This window comes from Drosophila biarmipes, chromosome X (assembly GCF_025231255.1).
Source record: "Drosophila biarmipes strain raj3 chromosome X, RU_DBia_V1.1, whole genome shotgun sequence".
Taxonomy (NCBI): Eukaryota; Metazoa; Arthropoda; class Insecta; order Diptera; family Drosophilidae; genus Drosophila; species Drosophila biarmipes.
The window spans coordinates 4901218-4928948 of NC_066611.1; the positions used below are offsets into that span (position 1 = coordinate 4901218).

General features: G+C 41.3%; 2 protein-coding genes across 2 annotated transcripts; both read left to right on the forward strand.

The window, feature by feature from the left end:
- The first annotated feature begins 413 nt into the window (after positions 1–413).
- Positions 414–1052, forward strand: LOC108032963 (microtubule-associated protein RP/EB family member 1-like). The gene has a single exon (XM_017107033.1). The coding sequence runs from the start codon at positions 414–416 to the stop codon at positions 1050–1052; it is 639 nt and encodes a 212-aa protein (XP_016962522.1).
- Positions 1053–2320: 1268 nt separating this feature from the next.
- Positions 2321–26994, forward strand: LOC108032964 (serine/threonine-protein phosphatase 2B catalytic subunit 3). The gene is made up of 2 exons (XM_044093450.2): positions 2321–2590; positions 23118–26994. Exon 2 carries the CDS (start codon positions 23393–23395, stop codon positions 25148–25150), a length of 1758 nt encoding a protein of 585 aa, XP_043949385.1. The 5' UTR covers positions 2321–2590; positions 23118–23392; the 3' UTR covers positions 25151–26994.
- The last annotated feature ends 737 nt before the right edge of the window (positions 26995–27731 follow it).

The following is a 27731-nucleotide window of genomic DNA, read 5'->3' on the forward strand; positions in this document are numbered from 1 at the left end:
TCGCCGTGAATGAAATGTTTATTAAATATTGTAGACATTATACTTAGACATCTAAAAGTTTCAAAACTTTCTAATTGTTCTTAAATATTTAGAAATCTCGACAAAGTAAGCAGGGGAAATCTCAAAAAATGTAACTTTGCAAAAGCCTACTGTGATAGAAATGTTTCTTATTTCTTAAAAAATCACAATTTTTCAAAAAACCCAGACGCGGTAGGCGTGCGAAAAGGAAATCAGAACCTAACACCGAGCACATTACAATTTGCTCATTCTTATACTTTCACAGTTCAGTGCACACACAAAAATAAAAATAGCACAAATTTTTATTCTGGTTTTTAGAAAGATTTTCTAAACGTTTTTAACAGTTGCAAACATAAATCTTATAAGTGAAGACATTGAAAATTTGCCAGCCAACAATGGAGAACAAGGAGAGAGCCCTGACGAACGTCTCGGCCACCATACGCAAGTGGGTGAAAGAGCTCCTGGAGATTGACATCGCGTGCATTGAGGAGCTGTGCTCCGGCGCGATCTACTGCCAGATCCTGGACATGATTTTCGAGGATGTGGTGCCTCTGGGGGATGTGATTTTCGCGACAAACGCCATAGCCGACTTCAGGAAGAACTTGGAGGTGTTGCGGGAGTGCCTCTACGTTTTGCAGATACCGCTGGAGGTGCCGGTCGAAGACCTCGCTTGGTGCGCCTTCGAGGCCAATCTGAACTTCGCCGCGAACTTCTACCAGTGCTTCAAGCAGCTGACCACCAAGAATCTCGGCCGCATGCAAAGCTACGATCCGCTGGCCGCCAGGACCTACCAGAGATTCTTCCTGGCACCACTGACCTTCGTTTCGGGTGGCATCAAGGGGGCCTTGGACCTCAAAGAAGCCAGGCATTTTGAGGAAGTGGAGGACTTAAAGGTAGTCCTGGATATTAAGGACAAAGAGGACATAGAAGGTGTCGAGGACGTCAAGGACGTAGGGGATCTGGAAAATAGCAATGAAGACAACGGATCGAGTGCTTGTTGCAGACTGAAGCGAAGGGCCATGGGCGCCGCCTGAATTCTGAAAGCTATGCTTCTATTTCCCAAAAAAGGAACACTTCGGACCATTTTAAACCTTTTCGGAACCCAGTTGCGGCCTGGTTTCTTCTTGGAAAGAACGCCGGAAATCCTCGAATTACAGACCGATAACATTTATTAAGCGACCTTAAATGGGGGAAAAGGACTTTATAATGAAGTGGGGCTCAAGTTTTTTAGATTTTGGTAGGTAGGATATTTAACCGAAGACGTCTACATTTCATTTCGACGGTCTAAAGTTGCCTTTTAAATTGCTCACTCGACAGGTAAGAAGATCAATATTTGATCTCCACCCATAAGATTAAAATAGTATTTTAATCAAGGGCAACAGTACGTATGAGTGATAAATTGTTAAAAATTATTGTGCGAAAATAAATTGTAGTATACCGAGGCGGGCAAAACACGGAGTGGTAAACAGTTTGCTACGATTTTCAACAACCTAATGACAGGACATCTTTAAGGGGGATAAGGTTAATTCGTCCGTATTTTATTAGCATATTAAAGTACAACTTTTAACCTACGTTTTAAAAAATTTTCATCGAAATTAATTAATTGGCAGCCAAGCTTCATCGTTTTAAAATGTATGATATTAATTTAAACATTACAGGTATTAATCTTCGACAAATATTTCAATCTTTTCCTTATAATCTTAAAAAGGATAAATAAGTGAAATGATACACTACGATTTTCATAAAAATGTAAGAAGAGCACTAATGGGACACGAGTGTTGTTTTGTTCCATCTGTAATTATTTTATGGTTATTTGCTAGCAGGGTACAATTTATATTTTGAATTAGTTCAGATTTTAAATCCTAATTTAGCACGAAAGTGTGTTCCATCTCTAGAATCCGCAGCTTTTTCATATTTTCAAGCCATGAGCGATATCGAGTGTAACAGTTGGGTCACCTTTTTACCGACACTTACGCTGATTGCTACGTTGCCTGCGCTTGCTTACGTTGGCTTACGTTTGCTTACGCCAAGCACATTACTGAAGATACCGATGTTTTCCACCTCTAGAGATCAATCGTATCCAACGATTATTACGTTTGTTTGCGAGAGCAGAAATCTTGCATCTCGCTTTTTAGATTTTAACAGCCGCGCCGCTGCCCGTCCTCTGCCGTAGTTAGATTTTGATGCATCTTAGCAGAGCTGTTAAAATATACAGTGACACTTACGTTTGCTCACGTTTGCTTACGTTTGCCTACGTTTTGCTTACGTTTGCCCACGTCAAGCAGTGCGATGAAAAAAGCGATGTTTTCTTGCCTCGAACTCACCTCTAGCCCACGGAACAAGTGCAAATTCGGATTCAGCAAACATTCACTTGCGATTCATTTGCGATTTTTTGCCCTGCGCGCGTGCACTCGTTAATCTCCGTGTGAATCGCTCCAATCAGATATCGCAGCGCCTTCTCCCGTGTGCATTTCGAAAGAAAACAGCAAAAGCAAATAAAGAAAGAGCCAGGCAAAAGCTTAGGTCGTCGAGTGAAAAAACGAGTAGAATTTCGAGCTAGAGCGAAGCTAAGGTAAATGCAAGCAGTCTCTGTTTTTTTTCTCGTGCTATTTTCCCCATCCCACCCCCCGCATCCCGCCACCCCGACCGCCTCCGCCTGCGCCCCGCCCCCACAATTGTGCAACACACGCACGCACACAGACGCAAGTGGGAGGCTTGGAGCCGTTTCAAACCACCAACAAACACACGCACACGGGCCCAGCCACACGCGCGCATATACATATGCCAATATACACATGCATACATACAGCTGTGTGTGTGTGTACATGTTCCAGTAGGAACGGGCCAAGACGTGAGTGTTTTTTTTGTTGTGTGTGCATACATACATTAATTGCATTAAACGGGCCAAAAACAAGGAGGAAAAGCGCAATGTCAATGTCCGCACCTGAGCGTTTCAATTAATTTGTCCGTCGATTTTTGGCAACAAAAGAAGGAAAATTATCGAAAAAAACAGCGAAAATACGCGAGTGCAACGGGTAAAATACATGATACACACAACGTGTGTGTGTGTGTGTGTATATATGCTACACAAGTATATAGGCAACATTTTTTTCTCTCATTAGTCATCTTTGGAGTGTGTGTGTGCGGTGAAAAGCGATGAAATTTCAGCTGAGGCTGCGTACGTACATCCCCGAAACCAATTTTTTTCGTGTGCAAAAGCCAGCAAAGGAAAAAGTGAAAAAATTCATAACGGTAAAAGGCTGCCGAAGGCAGCTGAAATGGAAATATCAGTAAAATTCAACAAGAAAACTTTCGTGTGTGCCTGTGTGAGTGTGTGCAAACAAGAGATTTTCTCGGAGAGAGCCGCACGTAAATTACGGTTCTCCTCGTCCTGGCCTGCGTGTGTGTGTGTGCTGGTCTGTGTGTGTGTGCGAGCGGCAGGACACCAAAGCAAAAGCTACGAAAATTTTCATGCTGTGGCAGCAGCACATAACGGTTCTTCCTTCGCTTTTCCCAATGTGTGTCTGTGTGTTTCTGTTTTTTTTCCTCTCCTTTTTTGTTTTTTGCCCAGCTCTGCTGCTGCGCAGTCGCTGCCGACGTCGCATGCACAGCAAGAAAAGTGGGAGGTTAATTTAATATTGATAATAGCATTGGATATTAGTTTATTGTTGATGGGTACAAGCCGTAAGCGGATTTCTCAAATTTTTAATGTTACACTACCAAACTTTAAGCTAGTTCAGAAGAAACAAGAGACTTTTGTGGCAGAGGGTTGCCTTGAACTCGGGCCCTATGTATTTATGTCTTCGGAAATATTTGTAGTTTTTGAGATGCTTTTCGTCCTGTGCCGCTTTGAAATTTGTTTGTCCAACTGGCGCTCTCTCTTCGCCAGCTAAATCTCTCTCCGTTAGCCTGCCTGCTATTTGTTGTCCTTCGACTCCGGAGCTGAGCTCTCAACTCCAGGGACATGCCACAAGGTTCCACTGTGCGCGTGTTTTCATTCCGAGAGCTTAGGCCCAAGGTCCCAGGCTCATCTCGTCACTTTTGCTCCTTGCTCCTTGCTCCCAATGATTCCCCAAAAACCCCCTGCTGCACTCCACCCTGATCGACCTCCACTGCATCGCCGCATCGCCGCATTCCTGCATTCCATCCACTCCTTCGCAATCCCCTCAAGCTGCTGCCATTCCCACGAGGAGCGGCCAGGAGGTGCCAAGTGGCGCGCTTGTGCCGGGAACTGCTGCAATTCATTATTAATTGCGGGGGGCGTCCAATGCAATCATCGAATAATTGCCCCATCGACGTTCCAAGCGATTCGCAATCGACGTTCCGCCATTCCGAATTCGCCACCCCCCCAATTAAAAGTCCGCCCGCCCACAACTGTCGCCAGTGTGTGTGCTGAAAAACCTGGCTAACACTCGGTTTATGCGTCAAACTATGGGCAGTATTCAAAACGACAAGAATAGGATAACCCACGTAGGCTCTAGCGATGCAAGCCTTCAAAAAATAGTTCTAAATTTCCATCAAAAAAAAGGTTGAGAAATAGGACCGTACTTACAAAGGTCAAGGTTCAAATCCCTCTGCTACCTTTGATAAAAGCCTTATCAAGAATAAGCTCTTAAGTCAAATGCCTTCTTTATAATTGATTTAGTTATTTTATTTGACAGTATTATGGTTTTTAATGGTTAGTTGGTTAAAAAAGTAAAAAAAAAATTCTTGAAATTCTAAAAAAAATTTAACTGATAATCCCTGTACTCTCCGCAATAAATGGCTCCTGTCCAATTCATAATTTTTAGAAAGTTCTTCAAATACTTGAATCAAAGCGAGCGGTTCACAAACCATTCGAATCAGTTCCAGGTTCGAATCCCTCTCCTACCTTTAATAAATTTTCAAAACTATATATTTAATGCTCTTAAGTCAAGTGCCTTCTTTATAATTGATTTAGTTAGTCTATTTCACAGTATTAGTAGGTGCATACATGGTTTTTATTGGTTAGTTAGTTATAAAAAATAAAAAAAATTTCTTGAAATTATAAAAATGTTTAACTCATAATCCCTGTACTCCCTGCAATAAATGGCGCTTGTCCAACTCATAATTTTTAGAAAGTATTTTCAATACTTTATTCAAAGCGACAGGCTCACAAACCACTCGAATCATTCTGTTCCATGGGGATCTTTAAGTTCTGAAAAGTCTGCTTGCCTCCTGGCATATTTCTTCAGATCCCCCGCTGGTTTCAGAATGGGATTCTTCTTTTTATGTATTATTAATGCTGGCCCATGCTCGGGTTTTCCAATCGATTGTTTTCAATTGAACAGGTGCGTCTGCCGAACTCGGTGTGCGTTGTTTTTCGCCAAATTCCGGAGTGCGCGGCATAAACATCGCGTTAATTTTAGCGTAATCCCAGAGCACTGGCCGTGGCAGTTTGGGTGGCGAGAGGCGAATGGTGGGCGGAGGTGGAGGTGGAGGTGGAGGGTTCGACTCGAGTTCCGGTTGTGTCATTTTAAAGTGCCCCGCAGCGATCCACTGCGGCGATTGGGCCGATTGTCGATAGGGCGATTACCTATGCAAATATGCAGTTTGGCGGCTAAGCGGCTCGCGGCTCGCGGCTCGCGGCTCGCGGCTTGCGTTTACGAGCTGCCATTTACCAGTTAGCAGCGGAGTGCGCTAATGACCGGCCAAACCTCGGCCGTTGCAGCTCGCAGGTGACACTTTCGAGATTGTTTCCGACAATTAGCTGGGTGGCAGCGCGAGGCTGCGTGGGAGCGCCGCGCGAGTGAGTCACTAGCGCAGCAGCCAGGACAGGCGGCCCACCCACTGATGGGTGGGGGGTGGAAAAGAGCATGAGAACACAAGTAAATAGCCACTGCAAAGAATGGAAATTGAACAGTAGGGCTAAGGCACCGGCCAACACACAGCATTTCACAGCAGCGCTGGCTCTTCCGAGCACACACAAATTGCGCTAATAATAGCGAAGGCGGCAGAAGAAACTATTGGAAGTACAGAGAGTTGCGCCCGAGTTTTCGCCACGGCGGAAAATAGCACAGCTAGAGGGGGCGAACATAACAACAGCGCAGGCATGGGGAGGGGAGGGAAAATGCTTAAAAAAGCCCACAGAACTGGGTGGAAATCTTCCGTGAACTCAGGAGTCGAGTCGGCTGCAGTTGCCCTGGGTCCCCAATCGCACATACAGTGCACTTGGAGAAATTTAGCCGCCATGTCCGAGCTAACGATGGTCGTTAGCACTGCCAACTACCAACAAAAGCCCAATAACCCATAACGTCAGTGTTTAAACTTTTATTGAACTGCAATAAAGCAGGCCAATAAACCATACATATGCGGGAATTCAAGACGTATTTATCATTTTATTTGCTTGTTGGTAATGCTTTTTTAACAGTGTTAATACATATTTTGGCAGCGACATTAACAACTTTTGTATTTATAGCTGAATTTGAAATAATCTTCGGAGCCATCTCTAAGTACTGAAAGTATTATCTATGGAAAACGTTTTCAACCAAACTTCTGCCCTATTCGTTAGATTTTTGTTGAACTATAATTTACAATTATAAGCTCATAAAAATAGGCAAAGAAAACGTTTTTTAATAGTAATCCATATGTTTTTTGCATATTCCCCGTTGAAATGGCCATTGAACGACATGACCTGAATTGCATGAACGAACTCGTTTTATTAATTTTCGAAATTTAGATTAAATATTAATTTAACCCATTTGCATTTTGAGTAAAGTTTAAAGGAGCGTTTGTTTGCTTCGGAATGCAAATATTTTTGTTGGCATGCCCAAGCATACGTTTCGCGTACTGTTCCCACAGTTGTGTTCAAAATTATATATCTATATAAAAAACATTAATTTATTATAGGTTTGGGAGGCAATGTGAAAAACATTTGATGAAACTAAAGAATGTAATATAATACCAATTGAGTGTGATCCCTTAAAAAATATGTTACATCTATAGAGAATTATGTAATACAAAAATCACGTATACGCAGAGTAAGCCAGTAATAACAGGTGATAAATGTACGACGGTTCCAGGATTTTATTTGGGGGTAGTTTATCCTAATGCCTCCCTTTCCAAGCAATTTTCATGCACATATAGGGTCTTAATCCCTACTTGTTATTATTAGTACAACTTTAAAAAACATTGCGCTTTGGAATCTTAGTTATATTTATACCATTTTTCTACCTAAGCTACCGTTAATATGTTAGTAAATTAGCAAATAACACTGCAACCGTTCTAAGTCGAATGGCGGTGGGTTGTGCTATTATTGCGACTCCAGCTGTATGTACCCTACACATATACAGTTATTCCCAACAGTTTCGGGTCAATTGACTTTTAGTGTAGTGCTGCACACATACATCCGTTTTGCTCCGCTGTGTGTTTGTGTGCGTGTGAGCAGAGGCGCAGGGAAAAAGGAAAAAGCTCGCAAAAAGTAGCAAGCAACACGGCAACTCTGCCGGCTTCGGCAGAGGCAGCGGCAGCGGCAGCGGCGGCGGCAAAGCACGCAACAAATCGCCCGAGCTAAAGCCAAAACCTAAGCTCACACAGATACATGTGTATATAGCGCACACAGACGCTGACACAGTTCTCCCTCTACCACTCCCACTCCCACCACCCTTCTCTCCCCGTTTCCTTCTCTCTCTCAAGCCCCACCGCACTGTGGGTGTGATAAGCTCAAACATAGAGCCTTGATTCCGCTGAAATCCTTGACTTGCGTTTTCGAAAAGTTTTCAAACTCAGCTGTAAAACATTTTCATAAACATTTAACGGTAGCATGGACTTGCAGAAAAGAACTCCTACAAAGAAAAAATTGCAAAGTTTAAATTTAATGTTATAGATCATTATAGATTTCATTTCATTTAGATCATTCCAGTAATGCTAAAGCCATATTTTTGAAAAGTCCAATACATATATACACACCCAATTTATTAAGCTAACAAATTATTTTAAAAAATCTAGAGCAGCAGTGGTAATTGAACCCAGGACTTCTTTTCCATAGTGTTACGTAAAAAGAAGTTGTTAAATAAACACAACATAACTTAAATCAAAATGTATTAAGGCTTTGCTATGACCTGATTATTTTGGTTTTAATATCGAGTTGATTTTTGCACCTGTGTTAACTCATATGCGGCCACCTGATTCTCGAAACCTCTGCCTGCTTTTAGTTGCTGCTGTTGTTGTCAATGACATCAGCATCTTTTTTGTGCCCACCACCCCGTTGCGCCCCATTGTACTTGGCATATTTACCCGTTTCGGCTCCATCCTTCGCATCCTTTTTCCGCTGCAGATGACGTTTGGGGCCCAAGAAAAAGGATACGCGGAGATGAAAGTCGGAAGGGAGCAGGCAGGGGTGGAAATGGAGGTACTAACAAAAATAAACATAAAAGGAAATTCACGTTGGCCCTTGTGAAGTGCCCAAGTTAAAATTCGAATTTCGGGCAGCAATTCAAATCGTTGCCTGTATTTTAAAAGCAATTAATTGCTCAATTTAAAATCAATTAACTTCAAATGAAGTTGTATCGGACCAATGCAGTAATTGCCTTTCAGAAAATAAGCAGTACAAATGCTTGGAGTTCCATTGAAATATCGTTGGGAGAACATTTTATATGTTTAGAATTACAAAGGAAACTGAAATATAACAATGGAATTCGACTGTAAATTTTGGTTGGTTTATTATATTTATTTTCTACCAGTCACGATTGTTATTAATTTGTGGCTTATGGCGATAATCGTTGCTGGTCAATTAACCTTTTAAACCTTTTATTGGTATCATTTTGTCATGCGAGTTGGCAACGCAAAAAGTACAAAATTGATTTCTCAGTGGTAAATCTATGGTGATGGAACTTCTAAAACGATACTCCTGTAATGGTTACTACCTGCTTTGATTTAAATGTTTTTGATCTATTCTTGTAGCCCACAATATTGAAGTAAAACAATTTATTAATTGCAAATCAGACTAATGTGGTGTTCATGAACATGATTGCGCATTCAGGTGAAAAAATTACTTAACTAATTAATTTTTCTTTAACCAGAGAGGGTAGAAAACCCTCGACCAACCGAGCATACACATGTAGCTACCCATCTCGTTTATTTTGCTTAGGCATTTTGGTGTTTTCCTTTCACGAGGACGTTGCATTGTTTTCATTTTTATTGGCGTGCCGTTGTATCTGGTTTGTCCCCACTGCCGTTGTTACTGCTGTTGTGCTGTCGTGTTGCTCTGTTCTGTTGCTCGTGTACGCCAGCAACAGGACGTAGGACGTAGGACACAGCTCACTGGACTAAGGACGCAGGACGCAGGACTCGCAAGCAGGCAGAAACAGCAAAGGCAGCGGCAAAGGCGAAAGCAACAGTGAAAACGGTGGGAGGCGTAGGCATCCACTTTCACGTCCACCTCCACGTCCCCGTCCACCTCGTTGTCGTCATAATGACCGACTAACTGAGTGACTGCGTACGTCTGTTATCCTGATCCTGGGCGTGCGTGCGTGTGTGCCTGCGCCTGTGCCTGTGTTTGTTGGGGCCTTAAATGTGCCTGTATCGTATCTCTCGGTTCGTGCATGCGCCTCAACAGCGGTCAGGGTTGACTTTTTGCAGGAGGAAGCTACAGGATCCAGAGCCCAGGACCCAGGCAATCACCCCTCACCCCTCGGTAACCCCTCGTAACCCTCAAGGCAGCGCAACGGCAACGAAATTAAGTTGAATCCCAACGAAATCCGCGCGCTTCTCCGGTCTTATTGGATTTCGGCTTTTGTGTTGCTGTGCTGGGGAATCGATAAAGCATACTTATTTGGAGTTTTGGTGCAACATGCTTTAAACTACGTATACACACAGCCACAGATACAGAATACTGCGAGCTGCACAGAAAAAAATGTTACGAATGTAGTCCAATGTAAAAAACGAAACTCCAAACGGTGTTCAGTTTTGGAATTGCATTTTTAGGTAGAAAAGTCAAGCTTTGGAATCTAAAACTTTAGGTTTGATTTTCTTATAATTCGTACTTTTTTTTTTTTTTAAAGATTATTCACTTTTTAGAAACTCCGCGAGAAAGGCAGGCCATTTTTTTCCGTGTGCGTAGTGGGTACGGTGTGTCATATTTCAGCGTTATATTCTGGGCACCCCACCGCACATAACCTCAAACCGCGTTATGGCTGCGCCATCAAAAGCTCCACTGTCCTGCTTTCTCTCTCTTTCTAGCTACCTCTCTCTCTCTCTCGGACTCCCTGTGCACAGCCCTCTCCCTTGTCCCAGTTAGACCAACTCGAGATTAGCTTCCGGTGGGGATATAAATCATCTCTCGGTTCGTTGCTCAAGTTATAAATATTAAATATTCAAAAGCGACTTTTCCCATCCTTCCTTCATCTCCTGCTGAGTGGATGCATGTATGGGTGTGCTTGTGTGTGTGTGTATGTTTTCTCTCTGCTTGCTTTTGTTTCGCCCTTTCGCTTTCAGCCTCGCACTTTAAACAGCTGCTCCTGCTCCCGCTTCCCCTTCTTCCTCTCTGTTTAACGCACTCTCCCGGAGCTCCGTTACAGTTACTTTACGCATACACTGGCGGTCATAAAAACCGCAACGCGAATGAATGAAACAACAAAAACCGCTTGGGGAATTCCGTTCTGGGGCTCACTGTGAGAGTGTGTGTGTGTGTGTATGTGTGTGAGTGGGTCGAGAATTCCGAACAAAGGGAATCCAGGTTAAAGATTATGTTATTCACTCTGCCAATATTAAACCTTCGCAGCACTTAAAATTAAATAACTATGCTGAACATCTCAAGGATTTATTGCACGTACAAATCCAAAAAAATATCCTAAATAAGTATGGCGATATGCCAGTTGCAACGTTAAAACCTTTTTAAAAATGCAAATTAGGGCAAAAAAGATAAGTTAAAATAGTCGGAACAAGCATGGTGTTACTGGTTTTAAGAAAGTTTCTTAAACTTCCACAACGCTTTCGTAATCTCATTTACTAAAAGCGATTTAAAAAAAGTTTCAATCGTCTTCTTAATTTTTTTTTTTTTTAACTGCAATTACAAAGTTGTACAACAAAAATCTGAAATGATTTTACCTGTAGATTGCAACGCCAACGTTAGAAACTGTATCATTTTCAGTAAGGTGAGATGGTTAAATATAGATAGGATTCTGGGCTGTCCGTATCAATAGAAATTTATGCCTCTGGTAACAAAAACCGTGTTCGAATCCACCGTGTTCAAATAATCGTTATCCCATATTAATGGTATTCACATTGAAAGACCCATAAACCTCACCAAACAAAAGAAGTACGCATATTTGAATAACGAGAGCCAGAATATCTACATCTCAATTCAACGATGCATTTAAGTTTCTATACATCCCTTTGGGTACCATTAAAAAGAACTGTGAAATTTGGTTGCGCACTCGAACTAAACTGAAAATTAGAAATCCTCTTCAAAAAGGCAAATATTTGACTTATTAAGTAAGGGTATTCGAGTTGGCCTTCGCTCATTGTGGGCTTTAACCCATTCGTGTGCATGGTAAAAAGTTGCTTCCTTGTTGCTGTTATTGTTTTTTTTAGTGTTGGTGCTTTTCTGTGTAAGTTTTGCGTTTGTGCTACTTAACCTTTTTTGTTGGCAGCATTTTGCAAAGTTGTTGGCCAAAGTATTTTATGCTGTATGACGGAAACTTTGGAGAGTGTTGTTGTTCCTCTCATTTTAATACCCTTTCAGAGGAGAAAGCATTTTTATTTTAGTGAGATGGTTAAAATGGTTCTAACTGCCTCTGGTAAGAAAAAAAGGGTACAAATCCACCGGTTCCCAATATTTTTTTTGACTAATTATTAAAGTTATGTATCAAGCTTTAATCCTTCTGTTCGTGCTAAAATTCTTAGAATATACTTCATATTATATATTACAATTTATTATCAAATCTGCCATGTTTCAAGTCTTGACTTGTAATTCTTTCTCTTGAATTTTTATTCTAAAATTCGTGAGGGTATTTAAATGTTGCTTTCATATGTTTTTCTCTTTTTTTGGTATATGTTTTGGTCATGCCGCTTGATTTTGTGCTCAGCTCTTGGCCATCGAGTGGCGGAGCTACTTTTCCTTTTGGCCTCCCTTCGCTTTGATTGTGTGAGTGCACTCAGCATGCAAACAATGCCGTTAGCCAGCAACAAAGGCGGTTGCTTTGGTTTTGTTAGCTGCCTTTGTTTTTGTTTTGTTTGCTGCTTTGCATAAATTTGCACACACAAAACTGGCAAAAAAGAAGAAGAAAAAACAAACGCTAGAAAAAACAGCCAAAGAAGAAAATTTGGCTAAGCTGTTGCAGTTTTTATGACCGCCACTGTGCGACGAAGGATAATGGTTATCGTAATGATGACGTTGCCTTGGCCGTCCGCTCTCCTTCCCAGGCTTTGTCAATGACATGTCCTTTTCGCCATCTCTCTCTTCCCGCAGCTAGCCGTCTCTTTCCGTTTTGCCAGCGTGCGCTTGCATGTGCGTGTGCGTGCGTATACGTGATGTTGCATTTTACGGTTACTCGTTAAAGTTAATGCCTTTAAATAGCTTATAGGTAATTTGTTGCTGTCGTTGACACCTATGCGAAGCATTTTACAAGATTTGCGCTCCCTGCGTGCGTATGTGTTAGCTGATTGCTTAAATGTGGTCACGATACGCACATCAGCTGTTTGCGTCGACTTACTACTACTGCTAGTAAGCCGCATTTTCCGTCCTCGAAATCATATTTACCCAGTAACTTTAAGGTCTCTTGATCATTATTTGATTAAGATTGCTTAGAGAACAGTTTGCATAGTAATTTGTGGTTAATGCTAAGTAGATAGGGACATTACTTGATACAAATAAAAAAAGAAAATTTAACTAATATATTTGTGTTACACATTTTAGCAGTTGTCACTAAACAAGTTAAGTAAGCAGATGGCACGTGGTCAACATAAACAATACAGTTTTGTTCGTTTAGATTTTCATTCAAAGTAGATAAGGACAGTAGTAGCTAAAAGAAAATTAAATGAATCCATTTCAGTAGCTTTGACTTAACAAGTAACTAATCTGAATTTTGTGGTTTGCAAACTATTTTGAAATCAGAATTACTATTAAAAAAATATCAAGTTAACCGATTTAATTTGCATCTAGTTAAAATAAGTAATCTACTCACAAGGGCATACAGAGTAGATAGGGACAGTAACAGTCCATGGCATACAATGTCCCTTGAATCAATTAGACTAAACTGTGCTCTCTTGCTTGTATAGTGTTTTGATAATCAGAATACCATGAAATCAATACCATATGAATGAGCCTTTTGTAATAGACAGGACCAGGACATTTGAACAATAGGAACATCATTTGTGGTTTGCGTCGGTATTTTCGGGGGTGTTGTTTACCAGTAACAGCAGCCAGATCGCATGCACCGACTAAGGCATGCAGTGCATATTAAAAGAGACAGCTTAATAGGAGGGATTTATTTATAAACAATTGCATGCGCATTCTAGCTGGCCACTTTGCACACCTTCGCCTGAACCGGTGTGCAGCTGCCTTTGAACCTCAACCCCCGGTCGCCCACTCCACCCACTTGAAACCGCCGCCAGTTGAGCAGCCAGCAAGCAGTAGACTAATACTAATTGCCGGGTGGAAAGCACAGCAGAAGCAAAAGCCAGAGCAAGAGCGAGGTGGAAAACAGAAAACACATGAAATAAAGCACACTAAAATTAGGTCGAGCAGTAATAGAGGAAAACAGCCAGTAGAATACAATTTGCCAAAAATAATCTCGCTGTGCGACAATTTTCATGCACCAAACAAACAATATACATATATCTACACACATAGGATATGAAAAATCGCTCAAAGTGAAAAAAGTACTTGAGTTATTGGAGCAGGCAGCCGCCAAGGGGGAGGGGTTGGGGGTGCGTTGGATATAAGATAAATTGGGGGCGTTGGGGTCTTGGGGGGAAGTCTAGAGTCCGAGAGCTGTCAATCAAACGGACACCAAAAAAGTGCGAGGCGTTGATTTGGACTCATTTTTTTCTTTTCGTTTTTTCGCGTGCTCTTTAGAAACGATAAATTAAGTTTAACATTTACTTGAACAAAATCTGTACGTGAAATGTGTGTTTTAGAAAGATAAATGGCGTGAGTGTACGCGAAAAGCAAGTTCTAAAACGCCGGAATAGATGTGTCACATGTTGTTTTCGAAAGAATTATGTTGGAAATTTTTGATAAAAAGACTTAATAGCACATTATTTTTACGAGTAGTAAACATTATTTGGGTATTTATCTTCTTCTCTAGTCCAAGATGGTAGGAAAAAGGGAGGAATATCCTTACCATGGAATTTTTTTTACATATACTTATTAAAAGTAAAGTTAAGTTGATTATTTGTTTCTTCTTTTAGTTCGATATGGTGTTTTTTTAGTATTTATTCATTCAAGTTATACCCAGTACCCACTCTTGATTACTGATACTTCAATTAGTTTGAGTACAAGTCCTTAGTGTTGTTTTATCATCAGTTGTATTACCTATTGAATCAACAATTTTAGAGATTTTTCTTTCCTTTCTAGTGTATTTGCCATTAAGGTTTTTTCTTTGAATTGACAAGGTATGATGTGTGTATCTATTATAAGCGATTTCCACTGTAGCCTTTTCCGTGCGTGTGTCCAGTGTTTTTGGCGTGTGCTTATGTGTATGTTTCGGGCTTTATGCCTCGGGTAACTGTACACCCTGTTTGCGCTCTAACGGTAAAAATTGGCCAAATGGCGTGCGACCAGCGTGTAGAATAATTGCTAGCGACAAAACGAGACAGAGAAAGCTCACCCCCGCCTACATAAAAAAAAGGAAAAAGAATTCGGGAAAAATATAAAATCGCTTCAAATTTCGAACAAATATGTTTTTAACGCCCGTATGTGTTTCGCTTCTTTCCCCATTTTGTTTATGTGAAAATAAAAATTTTTACTCGTCGCGCTGTCTGTCGTGTGTATCCGAGTGTGCGTTAGTGTGTTTTTGGGTGTTTGTGCGAGTGGGTGGGTGTTTGGCTGGTTGGGCTGGTTTGGGGCTCTCTTGTGGGAGACATGTGCATGGGGGGCTGTTTGTTTTTGGGTTATTTGTTTCGGCCTTTTTTATTATTTTTTTTGTCCTCTTTTGGCAACAACGTGACTTCATCATCGTACAACATGATCATTGTCGACAACGACTGCGTAACGTGGAAAACAATTGCATGAATATTTATGTGTGCTCATGTGAGCGTTTTCCGTTTGCGGTTTTTTGTGCAAACATTTTCTAGCCCACTGCCAGCCAACCCACCCACCACGACCCCCATATATCCCATATACATACATATAACCCATAAAGGCAACGTCAAAGGATTGCCCGGCAAATTGGCTTCGGCCGTAAAATGCGTTTGCGTGTAGAAAGCAAACATTTCCATTTTCCTTTTGTCGCTCGCGGGTTCTTTTCTCTCTCCTTTTTTTGTACTATCTCACCCTGCTTCTGTTGCCGCTGTTACTGTTGCTTAGTCGCAACGCATTTCTAACTTAATTATTATAATTAATTGGCAAGAACAACAACACAACTAAGCCAAGGGGAAAAACCAAATAGGCACGCAACCAAGCCACAAATGTATGTAGTACGTGTAGTACCCACTTGGGTTCAACAGGCGAAAAATAAAGGGTCTTGAATATTCTAGATCATAGATTCTGGCTTCTAGAACTTTGGACCACGGTGCCGGGCAAAATCATTTAAATTGGCCCTTCAACGCTCTGGCGCGATTCCCTCATCCAGGCGACAAAAGCCAACAGTTTAGCTGAATAATTTACCATTTATAAACGTTTTTCCTCCATGTGTTTGCGCTGTGCCAGTGGAAAACAATGCCACACACGAGACAATAGATGCTATAATACGAAAGTTAAAAAAAAAATGTAAGAAATAAACACAAAGAATAACACGTAAATGTTTGCTTATAAAAATGAATAAGAACAATTGCTAAGCCATTTTATGCGCATGAAAGCGGTATTATGTATGCAAATGCAAATGCAAGAACGGCGAACGAGGATATCATAACATTTTCGCACTGGCTGCTGTGACAGCCAGCTTTTGTCCGCGTGGGTAGTGCCAGTGTTGCCTTTTCATCCCGTTCGAGCTTTAAAAGTTGTAGAAAAAGAGGAAATACCTATAAAAATATATAGGAAGGAGGTTGACCATTATTTATTGGTTTTAAGACCAGTTCTGACAGCTTGGGCCTCCAAGCTAAACCATATTTTAAGTGTTAATAAGTGTTCTTAGCCTACGTAACAGCTAATAGGCATCGGCATATAGATCTCTCTAAGCTTAATACCCTTTAAATAAGAGCCAAATTTATAAGTAGCTTTTGAACTGCAACCTACTTTTAGTTGAGACTCATGGCACCAAGTATTCAAAGTGCTCCACTTGTGATGCAAATCGAACTCAAATATTACGGCCATGTCGCCCTGTTTTTTCAATAACGCTCCATTGTTCATAAATGCAAACAAGGATTGTTGTTGGCGGTTTTTGTCGAATGTTGATATTTCACTTCTTTTTTTTACCAGACACCGCAAAGCAAACACAGAAACATGGAAACAAACGGCTGGCTTTTTGTGCTGTGCCCCTCTTAAGTTGCCTTTTTTTCGTTTCGCTTCGGTTTGGTTGGGTTTTCGATTCGTTTGGTTCGGTGTCTCGCCTTTTGTTCTTGCCATTGGCATTCGACACACTTTTTAATTAGTTTTGCCACATTTCGCAAATAGTTTTAAGCAAATACAGAACACTTTGCCCGCTTTAATTAAACGCTGCTGGGCTCGGATCGGTTGATTTGTTTTCCTGTATTCAACAATAAATATTTACACATTTTGTTGTTGCCTTTAATTAAGCCATAGGGCCCGGGACTGTACTGATAGGGGCCGCTTTAATTGTGACGGTGGCAACCCTAAGCAGAGATCATGCATATATACATATTTGAACGATTCGCCAATGGTGATACAAACAATCGAAATCGCCGCGAAAGGTGCAGGCATGCATGTATTTACTTGTTGGATAAACATTGAAAATACAGAACACCGAATTTATGGATTCAGTTTCAGACGAAATATTACAAACGTGTGGGTGGTTGGAGGTTGGATGCTTTTCGGGCGGGTCTTTCGGTTGGCCAGACCTGGCACACATGTTTATCGCATGATATAAACCACCGACCGAAACAAAATGCCTGCCAGAATTTAAACCGCAAACCCCGCCTAGCAGTCGTCTAAAACGAAAAATAAATACCGAAGAAGCGAAACGAGAACAACGACCAACAGAAGGCACAGAAAAAGTGAAATAAAATAAAAGCCAGCGAGAACTGGCAGGGAAAAAGTTTTGTCTCTATAGGACTGACACCTGTACAAAGCGTCAATAAGTGAGGCCAAGTGGGCTATTAAATGCCAACTTAATGGGCTGAACAAATTGTTTTTACCAGCCGGTGTTGCTATTTTCCGCCGTTGTTCATTTCGCTTCGCTTGGAGTAGACGCATTCAATGCATTGAGTGTCCGCCAATCTTATCGATTAAGTATGTGAATTATTCAGTCTATTGGCCCAAGGACTTATGTAGATTCGCGATAACAGTGAAAAATCGGGCCAATTATTCTTTCGACGAATGTCAAGTTCAAACAATTGGCATTTGTGCTTTTCCAACAGATAAAGGGAACGATTTAAAAAGGTTAAGTGGATGTCAATATATCGCTCGCTAATATATCGCTAGGTTATCAGATAAAGTTATCGATTACGGTTGATCGATAAAAAGGGCTTTCTTGAAACCTCCGATAATTAAGAATCGTATTTATTTTAAAACAGTATTTTAAAAGTCAATTTATATATTCCTTGGCCTCTCAGTGGAAATTCCTCTGACTAAATTTATTGCTGAATGTCAACCGTTAACGGTTTTACGACATTTAATAAAGGCACATACAGAAACTCGTGCCAATATATTTATTGCAATAAATTGAGCAAAAACATTAGCACAAATTACAATTGACACGGCGCGATTGAAAGAAAAACACAAACATGTGCGGCCATCATTGTTTGTGTGCTGTGTTCATTACGCGGTCAAACTGTTTTATTTGCATTAAAATTGAGGTTAATAACTATGGCGCAAATTTATTGCAACTGTCAATGCATATCCATTAAAGCGCTCGCGTTCAATTTGATGCGTCAAATGCTCGATTAGCGACCGCGCAGCCAGCCGGAGCAGCAAAACCACCGATGTGACATTGCCCTTCCATTCCAATGCACCACTACGGCATTTCCACATTACGCCATTCGGCCCCCTAAATTTTTAATGTCCCTCTGTGCCTGAATGCCGCATTTAAAGCCTCTGATGGGTTTCGGCTTAGACGTAATTGCGATGACAAAGTCAAGTAAGTGGAAGAATCTTCACAGCCTGAAATTTGGAAAAATGAAGGAGATCATGTGATCTTGATATGAGAAGGCGTCTTCTCACTTATTCAAGAGCAAAACTTTCTTGATTTTTTTTTTTGGAGATGAGCCATGTTTTAAAGTCGAAAGTAAAGCAAACCGAGAACAGTAATTCCATTTCGGAAATTAGAAAATTTGCTCTTAATTTGAGAACTCTTCTTACTTACTTGAGAATAGTTATTCTTGAAATGGAAAGGAAAGTATTTGTTAACAAAATCTTGTATCCTCCGAAATGGATTAGACTCTGCGATCCTGAACTGAACTGAATTACTTTCTCCCACACTTTAGCTGGGTTTTGGACACCGGTTCTCCCCGATTTGTGGCGCCCACCGCAGCACATTACTGCACTCGGGAGATTCCAATAACGAGTGCTGATATAATTACGCCGCCAGGCGAGCCGGGCTTCATACAAAATGAAGACATGCCCATTTATGCACATTAATGTGTGTACGACGTAACACATAAATTGCACGTTGGGGACGAGCCCCTCCAATATGGACGTGCAGTGCACAGCCAGGCAGCAGCACATCGTTCATCTGACAGCCCGAATTAATTCAATAAAATCCGTAACATTTTATGAGCTATCAATTAAGGTATTAAACGAAACAAGACACGGTTGTTTAAGTGGTTTCTAAATTAATTGATGGGAAACTATTATTGAAATTTTAATGTTTCACATTGGGCAATTGGGCTTTTCTCACCCTAATTGCTCATAGATAATTGAGAATTCGTTCGACTAGGACTATTGGCAAGACAATAATTCAATTTGCAGGGATTGCATTCGATTTTACATAGCTTTGTTTGGTAGATTAATAGGGCTTTTTGGAATAGTTAATCTTTCACATTTATCTAGGGCATTCAACGTGATAATGGATTCGAGACATGGCAGAGTCGCATATAAGTCAGAAAAAGAAATCGTTTGCGTAATTGTCTTTCTCATTATCATGCATAAGCTTTTATTATATTAGATGGTTAGAAACCGCCTAATATATTTTAAGAAACTGTAGAGATCTTCTGTCAATACCATTTGTTCTAAAAATCAAGCATACGCCCTGTAAAAATACCGGTTTTTTGCCTTTTTCATTATCATATCATGTAGCACTGCATGTAAAGGTTGCAAAATATATTTTTGGTAGGTGTGGTAACTCGATTTTTTAAGAAATACTAGAGAGTTCTAAAAATACCATTTCTTCTAAAGGCATAAGCCCTGTAAAAATACCAGATTTTTATTTATCAGGTAGTTATATGAAATTGGTTTAGGATTATTGTTATAAAGTGACAAAATGTATTGCTTTTTGGATCAATTGGGGTTATCTTTAATGTTTAAACTAACAAAAATATTATATATTTAAGAAATAATCCAGTGTTTACTTATTCGGGAGTTCACTGTAGTCGCGATATCGGTGGAAAAGTAGCACAATCTCTGTGGAAGTAAACAAAAAGTAATATTGCATTAGCCCAGTTGACAGTATTTCTGCTGCCACTTCATTTTTCTGGTCGCTGTGTCTTGCCAATTATTTTCTTCTTGTTATTTTTAATCAGGGGGAGGGGCTCCTTTTTTTTCTGAGTGTAGGAGATGGGGGGACACGTTCGGCAAGGAATGTTCTCTTTTTTTGTAGTGGGCGTGTTGATGCGATCGTGTAAACGCAAAAGTATGCGCAAAGCAATAAAAACCCAACAATAAGCAAACAAATGGAATGTATGCCTGAAATTAGCTGTGTGAGCAGTGATAAAATGTTGTTCTCTCCACTTTGCAAACTTGTTTAATACTTAAAAATCAGCACACACACTCAAGTCATTTTGTTTGTACATCAAAGCATATATGTATGAATTTGCATATCAAATACTTTGTCTTTGGAGTGCCCAAAAATGTGTCAAATCTCGATTGATATTAATGGATTTTACAAAACATTTTGGCCCATATTTCAATGTTGCACTTACTCGTAGTAAGCACCTACAAAATTGCAAACCATCAAGTTTGTAATGAGCTTTTCGGTTGTAATTGTCATTGAAAAAAGAGTGATTTTTAATGGTTTTTCTTGCCAGGGAAACCAACCATGAAATCGAGTCGTTAACTAACATTGTTGGAAAGTAATTGAAATAATGCAATAAAACTGTCATAGTTTTCAATCAAAATCCGAAAGAGCTTGTTTCTTTTTTGTAAACTAGTGTTATTCGACTTCGATCTTTTAAGCTATACCGGCAACTTGATTTTCATTGAATTAGAAGCAGTCGGCAGGTTTATTTCTGCGTCATTCCATCGCCTGTTCAGTTTGGAAAAGACAGCTAAACCGACTTTAATTTAGAAGCTATACTGAAGAAATGGGGTATAAAAACAAATGTTAAATACATGTAAATTGACTTATTTAATACAAACATATTTCTATCTAGTTAGAAATTATTAGAAAAATGTTAATCACATCTACTTTAAAACATTTTATGTCGTAAAGCAATAAATAGGTTTCTAAAAACAGTATTAAATATAATTTTTAGGTGTCTAAAAATATGATACAAAAGATTTTAAACCTAAAAGTACAGTGAATCGTTCGCAAAGTCGAATATATTTTATGTACTGCATACTTTTAGGCACATTTAAAAGAGATTTCCAAACCTTAGTAGTTTTAAAACTAATTTAAAGTGTTAAATGTTTAATATTCACATGAACTTAGCTGCTCTGTTTTGTAACAGTGCACTTGGATGTGTGCAAACCGAGTCGGGGCGAACCACGGGGCGGATGGGTAATGTTTTCAAATGGGCGCTCGGCAGGACGCACGTGATTTGGCCTGGCCCTATTGTTTTAGCCATTACCACTGGCTGCGCTGCAGTTGTCAGTCAATACGTCACTTGCAGACTGGTAGGAGTTACTGTGTTTGTCCGTCCGTCAGTCAGTCAGTGTTGCTGTCTGTTTGTGCAACCGCTGCGGTGATGATTGTTAGCGCTATATTTATTCAGACGGCGTTGATTATTTTTCTAATTTATCTGCACATATTTGCATTTGTGCAAGGAGGAACGACAGCCAGCCAGCCAGCTAGCTCGCCAGCTACCAAGTACAAAAATGTGTGTGCATTTTCTTGTTTTTATTGCCATTGCGAAACACTGCAATAAATCAAAAAGGCCAAAACGATGCCAAAAACGTCGAAATGCGCGAAACAGGTGGTTGGCAATCAGGGCACAAATTAACTGTCACTTGACACCCGTCGTGTGGCTTTCATCACTTCCTCTTTTCTATTTTATATTTGGGAATACTTTTATAAATTTATTGTAAAAATTTGAACACTTTGAGTGGCTTTCGTCACTAGTTTTTATTTAACCATGCATGAATGTTATGCTTTTCAGTTCTGAATAAACTGTATCTTACCATCTTTGACATTGCTTTCGTCACAATTCTAAGCAGAAAAAATACATTATAAGCTTTTTAATTTAAAAACAAGCTGCCAACACTTTTGGGGTTTCGTCGCTTTTTTTTCAGCCTGAGCGTATTCTTTTATAGTTACACATTAATATTTTCGATTAATATAAATTATATTGCTTTTCAATCCAGAAAAACTCTACCCTGACCACTTTAAAGTGGCTTTCGTCACTAGTCTAAAGCTTGTAAAATGTTTAGATAATGTTGATGTTTTTTACTGCAATTCAAGTTACTGGATTGAAATCCTCTAAAAAATGTTACTTTAAAAACTGTATGTAATTCGTAAAATGATCATGAGCTTTTTTTTATTATTGCACCCCTAAGCTAAAATTAAATACTACCCGACTCCCTAAAGATTTGTGGCTGGTGTTAACCTTCAGAATTTCGTATGCCCTTTGCAGTTTGTTTTATTACTGCCATTGACATTTAAAATGTGTATAAATAATATGAATAATGTATTTCTGACGTTGGATATTGGCTTCCGTCATTCTTAAAGTTAGAAAATGTTAGGCTTCTCGTTTGTGGATTGTATATAAAAACTGTATAAATAATATAATTCCTAATTCTAATTTGGTTTGTGATTTACTGTTGCAGTTGGCTGAAATGATTTTCTTTCCTCAATTCTGGCTAATAAACTGCTGCAATTTCGGGCAATTGTTTAACTTTTGCAGGCCACCCACACACCTGCCAGTTGTGACTGTGAGCATTACAGTTGCGGTCAAGTTAATGGGAATTTTGTAATATTTTATTTAGTTAGTTCATTGGGCGAGTTGCTCGGCAAAGCTGTTGTATACTGTGTGTGTGGCGGCGGCAGTGGGTAATTATGCGAGTAATTTGCACAGAACATGTCATGCTATCGATTTTTATCGATTCTTTGGGCACTGTTTGTGTGGCGGCAGTCCCAATGCCCGCTTAATGGGAAGCTGTCAAGCTTAAAGTTAATTTCGAATATATTTGTTTATTTTCTTTAAAACGAATTCCACTCGTTAAATATATTGTAATCTCACCTGTTTTTAAATCGTATGATGTGATGAGCCTTTAATATTTTTATTATTTTCCCCACAGTGATGCTTTTATTACCGCTATGAGCCACTGCACCACAATGTATCTGAATCAGAGATGCTCGGGTTGAAAAAAACAAGAATATAAATATATACATTTCAGAATGGGGCTCCTTTATTATTTTTACCTCGTAATGCGCTCGCCAACAAGAATATAAATAAAAATGCTAAAGCTGCTCCACCATTTCTCATTGCAGATCACGAGGAATAACAGCAGCCAGTGAGGGAATCCCAGGCAGTCCAGGACAACACAGAGCAGGGCCAAGGAGCAACACCTGGTGGTGTGTGTGGAGCAGAAGCTGGCGCGTCTGGGGCAGTGACACGAGATCAGGTGGGAAGCCACATCCAGACAGCTAGCCAGCCAGTCGGGCAGACAGCAGCAGCAGCAGCAGCAGCAGCGGCGGCGGCGGCGGAACTCCGGAGCAGTCAGCAGTCGAGGACGCAGGCGGGCCAGTCGGAGGATCGGGCAACCATGTCTTCGCCGGCGGCGCAGAGCAACAGCAGCAGCAGCCAGTCGCAGTCCGCAGCCCAGCAGCAGCAGAATCAAAAGGCGAATGTCAACAACACACACGACAACAAGAATGCAGCGGCGACGACGGGGACATCGGGCGGATCCAGTGGCGGAGGAGCAGGATCCGCTGCAGCTGGGGCGGGCACACAACAGCAGGGGCAGGGCGGCACTGGCAGCGGCAGCGGACCATCGAGCCCCACCAAGCGCAGCACAATATCGACAAAGGAGCGTGTGATCGACAGCGTGCCATTTCCGCCAAGTCGCAAACTCACCTGCGCGGATGTCTTCGATGCGCGAACCGGCAAGCCGCAGCACGACGTGCTCAAGCAGCACTTCATACTGGAGGGCAGGATCGAGGAGAGCGCCGCCCTGCGCATCATCCAGGAGGGCGCCACGCTACTGCGCACGGAAAAGACGATGATCGACATTGAGGCGCCGGTAACGGTGTGCGGCGATATCCACGGCCAGTTCTACGACCTGATGAAGCTATTCGAGATCGGCGGCTCGCCGGCGACCACCAAGTATCTGTTCCTGGGCGACTACGTCGATCGGGGCTACTTCAGCATCGAGTGCGTCCTGTATTTGTGGTCGCTGAAGATCACCTATCCGCAGACGCTGTTCCTGCTGCGCGGCAACCACGAGTGCCGGCATCTGACCGAGTACTTCACCTTCAAGCAGGAGTGCAAGATCAAGTACTCGGAGCGCGTGTACGACGCCTGCATGGACGCATTCGACTGCCTGCCGCTGGCGGCGCTCATGAACCAGCAGTTCCTGTGCGTCCACGGCGGCCTGTCGCCCGAGATCCACGAGCTGGAGGACATCCGGCGGCTCGACCGCTTCAAGGAGCCGCCCGCCTTCGGCCCCATGTGCGACCTGCTGTGGTCCGATCCGCTGGAGGACTTTGGCAACGAGAAGAACTCGGACTTCTACACGCACAACTCCGTGCGCGGCTGCTCGTACTTCTACAGCTACGCCGCCTGCTGCGACTTCCTGCAGAACAACAACCTGCTGTCGATCATCCGGGCGCACGAGGCGCAGGACGCCGGCTACCGCATGTACCGCAAGAGCCAGACCACCGGCTTCCCCTCGCTGATCACCATCTTCTCGGCGCCCAACTATCTCGACGTGTACAACAACAAGGCGGCGGTGCTGAAGTACGAGAACAACGTGATGAACATCCGGCAGTTCAACTGCTCGCCGCACCCGTACTGGCTGCCCAACTTCATGGACGTGTTCACCTGGTCGCTGCCCTTCGTGGGCGAGAAGGTCACCGAGATGCTGGTGAACGTGCTGAACATCTGCTCCGACGACGAGCTCATGACCGAGGAGAGCGAGGAGCCGCTCTCGGACGACGAGGCGGCGCTGCGCAAGGAGGTCATCCGCAACAAGATCCGTGCCATCGGCAAGATGGCGCGCGTCTTCTCCGTGCTGCGCGAGGAGTCCGAGTCGGTGCTGCAGCTGAAGGGCCTGACGCCCACGGGCGCCCTGCCCCTCGGCGCCCTATCCGGCGGCAAGCAGTCGCTCAAGAACGCCATGCAGGGCTTCTCGCCCAACCACAAGATTACCTCGTTCGCGGAGGCCAAGGGCCTGGATGCCGTCAACGAACGGATGCCGCCGCGGCGGGATGCCACGCCCTCGCCGGCGGAGGAGGGCCAGAAATCACTGTCAGCGGCGGCAGCAGCAGCGGCCAATGCAAATGCGAATTCAATCAATGGATAATTCTAAGTCAGTTATCACCAGCTACAGCTAAATAACAAGTCAAGTTAGTCAGATAGTCGGATCGATGGGGCGGTGGATCGATGGGTCCCTGGATCCAGGTGATCGCAGGATCGTCGCAGGAGCAGGAGGAAGGGGAGAAAAGGGAGGAGGAGGAGCAGCAATGTCAGTTAGTAGTCGACAATTAAGCAGCGAACGGAGGGAGGGAGTCAGCTTAACAGTTTGGAGCAGAGGAATGGTCTCAAGTTCGGCTCAAAGGAGACACAAACTGGGCATACTTACATACAATTGAAGGATCACAATATACAGAGGAGGCGAAGTTGATCGAGGATAGTAGGGATCAAGATCAAGAGCAGAGACACCACAACAACAACAAGAACAACACAGCAAGCGTTAACGAGTACTTATTGGTATTAAATGCAAACAATTGAAAGTAAAAACCATGAGAAAAAACTCCCCCCGTAAAATGGAAGCTAATTATAAAGTTGAATGATTATAGAATTATATATATAAAAATATATATATATATATCAAAATTTTGTGCAACGTTATATCAAAAGAGCAAATGTAAAAGCTAAGCAAAAGTTTAAGAAGCGCCCGGCTTTTGGCAAGGAGTTGACACAAAGAAGTAGACAGATGCAGTTGCAAGTTGCGCGCATTCCCCCGATTTAAAAAAAAGGAAAAAAAAAACGATTAAAAACCAAAAAACTTAAATCAAGCAAATTAGATAATTTTAATTATTTGCTAACAAATTGTAAAACGAATCGAAAACCAATTCTAATCTCTGAAAAGTCAAACCAAACGATGTGACAAAAGCTAAAGAGAACTAAATCTAGCATCTAAACAGAGGCAAAAGCTAAAGGAAATTTTACTACTTTCGTTGTGTGGCGTCTGCGGCGACTTCTTCTCAAACCGAAAAAAAACAAGAAAAAAAAATAATAGAATGAAACAACTTCCTACTACTACAACAACAACAGCAGCAGCAACAACAATATTTTACTACAATATTTTAATACAAGAACAAGAAACGACTGAATCTCTCTCTATCTATCTAACTATCCGACTCTTTCTCTCTCGCACACACAACATCAAACATCAAACATTAAACACTGAACACCACACCCACTAAACATATACATACATACACCAACAAGCGGGGCGGCGATCCAACTCAAAGTTGATCGTCCCTTGCCGATCGCCGATCGTTGAGTCGATCAGTTATCGTTTATCGTCGCCATTGTCGCCTCACGCTCTCTCTCATCTGGTGATTGTGTATGTGGTCTTTATATACGTGCCATCTTTGTCGTAGTCATTAGCTGAATATATAATTAATACGTTTGCATGGGCCGCAGCGATGCAGGCGCCAGTGCTGAGCCACCCCACCACCTCCAGCCTGCCACCAGTCGAGCAATCGAACTAATCGTTAATCGAAGCTATCGGGGTAATCGAATCTCAAGGCGCGTCGATAGGCGGCTTCCTTCCCGCTATCCTCTAACTGTAACCCTCCAGCATTTGCGCCTGCGTCGCGTCGTTGTCGCGTGCAAAACCTTTTTATACTTAATGGAATTTTAGTTACTTTTTAAAGTCAATGAGATAAAAGATGTAGAGGAGAAATTAAATGGGGGAAATACGAGTATGAACAGAGCGGATAAGTAATGAAGCCTAACTAAAGATGATGTAATTTACGTGTGCAAAGGGAATTTTGTTATTTCTTACATTTTTTTATATTTCTTGTTATCTTTTTTATAATTTGTATTTATTGTAAACTATTTATATATACATATATATATACACACAATCAGCAACACACGTAATATAAATACATAAATATATATTTATAAACTAAATTGTTGTTTCTACTTCATTATTGTTTACTACACCTTTTTCTATAAGCGTTAAGTAATTTAATTAAATGAATTTAATAAAATGAAAAAATTAAACAAACAAAAACCGCCTGCAGCCGAAAAGGCCAGGCAAAACGTTTTCTTAAACAAAAATAATTATATTCTACAATAAGAGATAAGGGAAAATCATTAACAACAAAAAAATAAAAACCGAACTATGTGAATTAACTATTAAGTTTAAATTATACAACAAGATGATGAAAATTAAACCAAATAACGTTTACAACCATTAACAAAAAAAATATGTTGAAACCAAAAAAGCAAACAATTGTGCAGCATGCAAAAACAAAAAAAAAACAATTTTTCAAATTCGACAAGACAACAAACAACCCCAATTTAAAGTTTAAAGAAAATGTAATACAAAATGCAAACTTATAGCAATTTGAAGTACTTTATAAACAAATATACATACATACGCCTAAGAGAACGTATATACACATATATATATATATTTGAAATAGTTAAGGGTCGAAGTTGGTACTACGATTATACGCACGGCCTGTGGGCAAACAAAAATGTATCGCTAGTCCACCTTTTCGGGTGTTAAACTCTTGGTTCTCAATTTTCAAACGAAGTTTTAATCGGTAATCGCTTTTGTGACTTACTAGTTTGCAAATAGAAAGTGACATCGATAATTGGGCAACAATTGGTTATCGATGAGCTTGTATTCTGGCCGATAA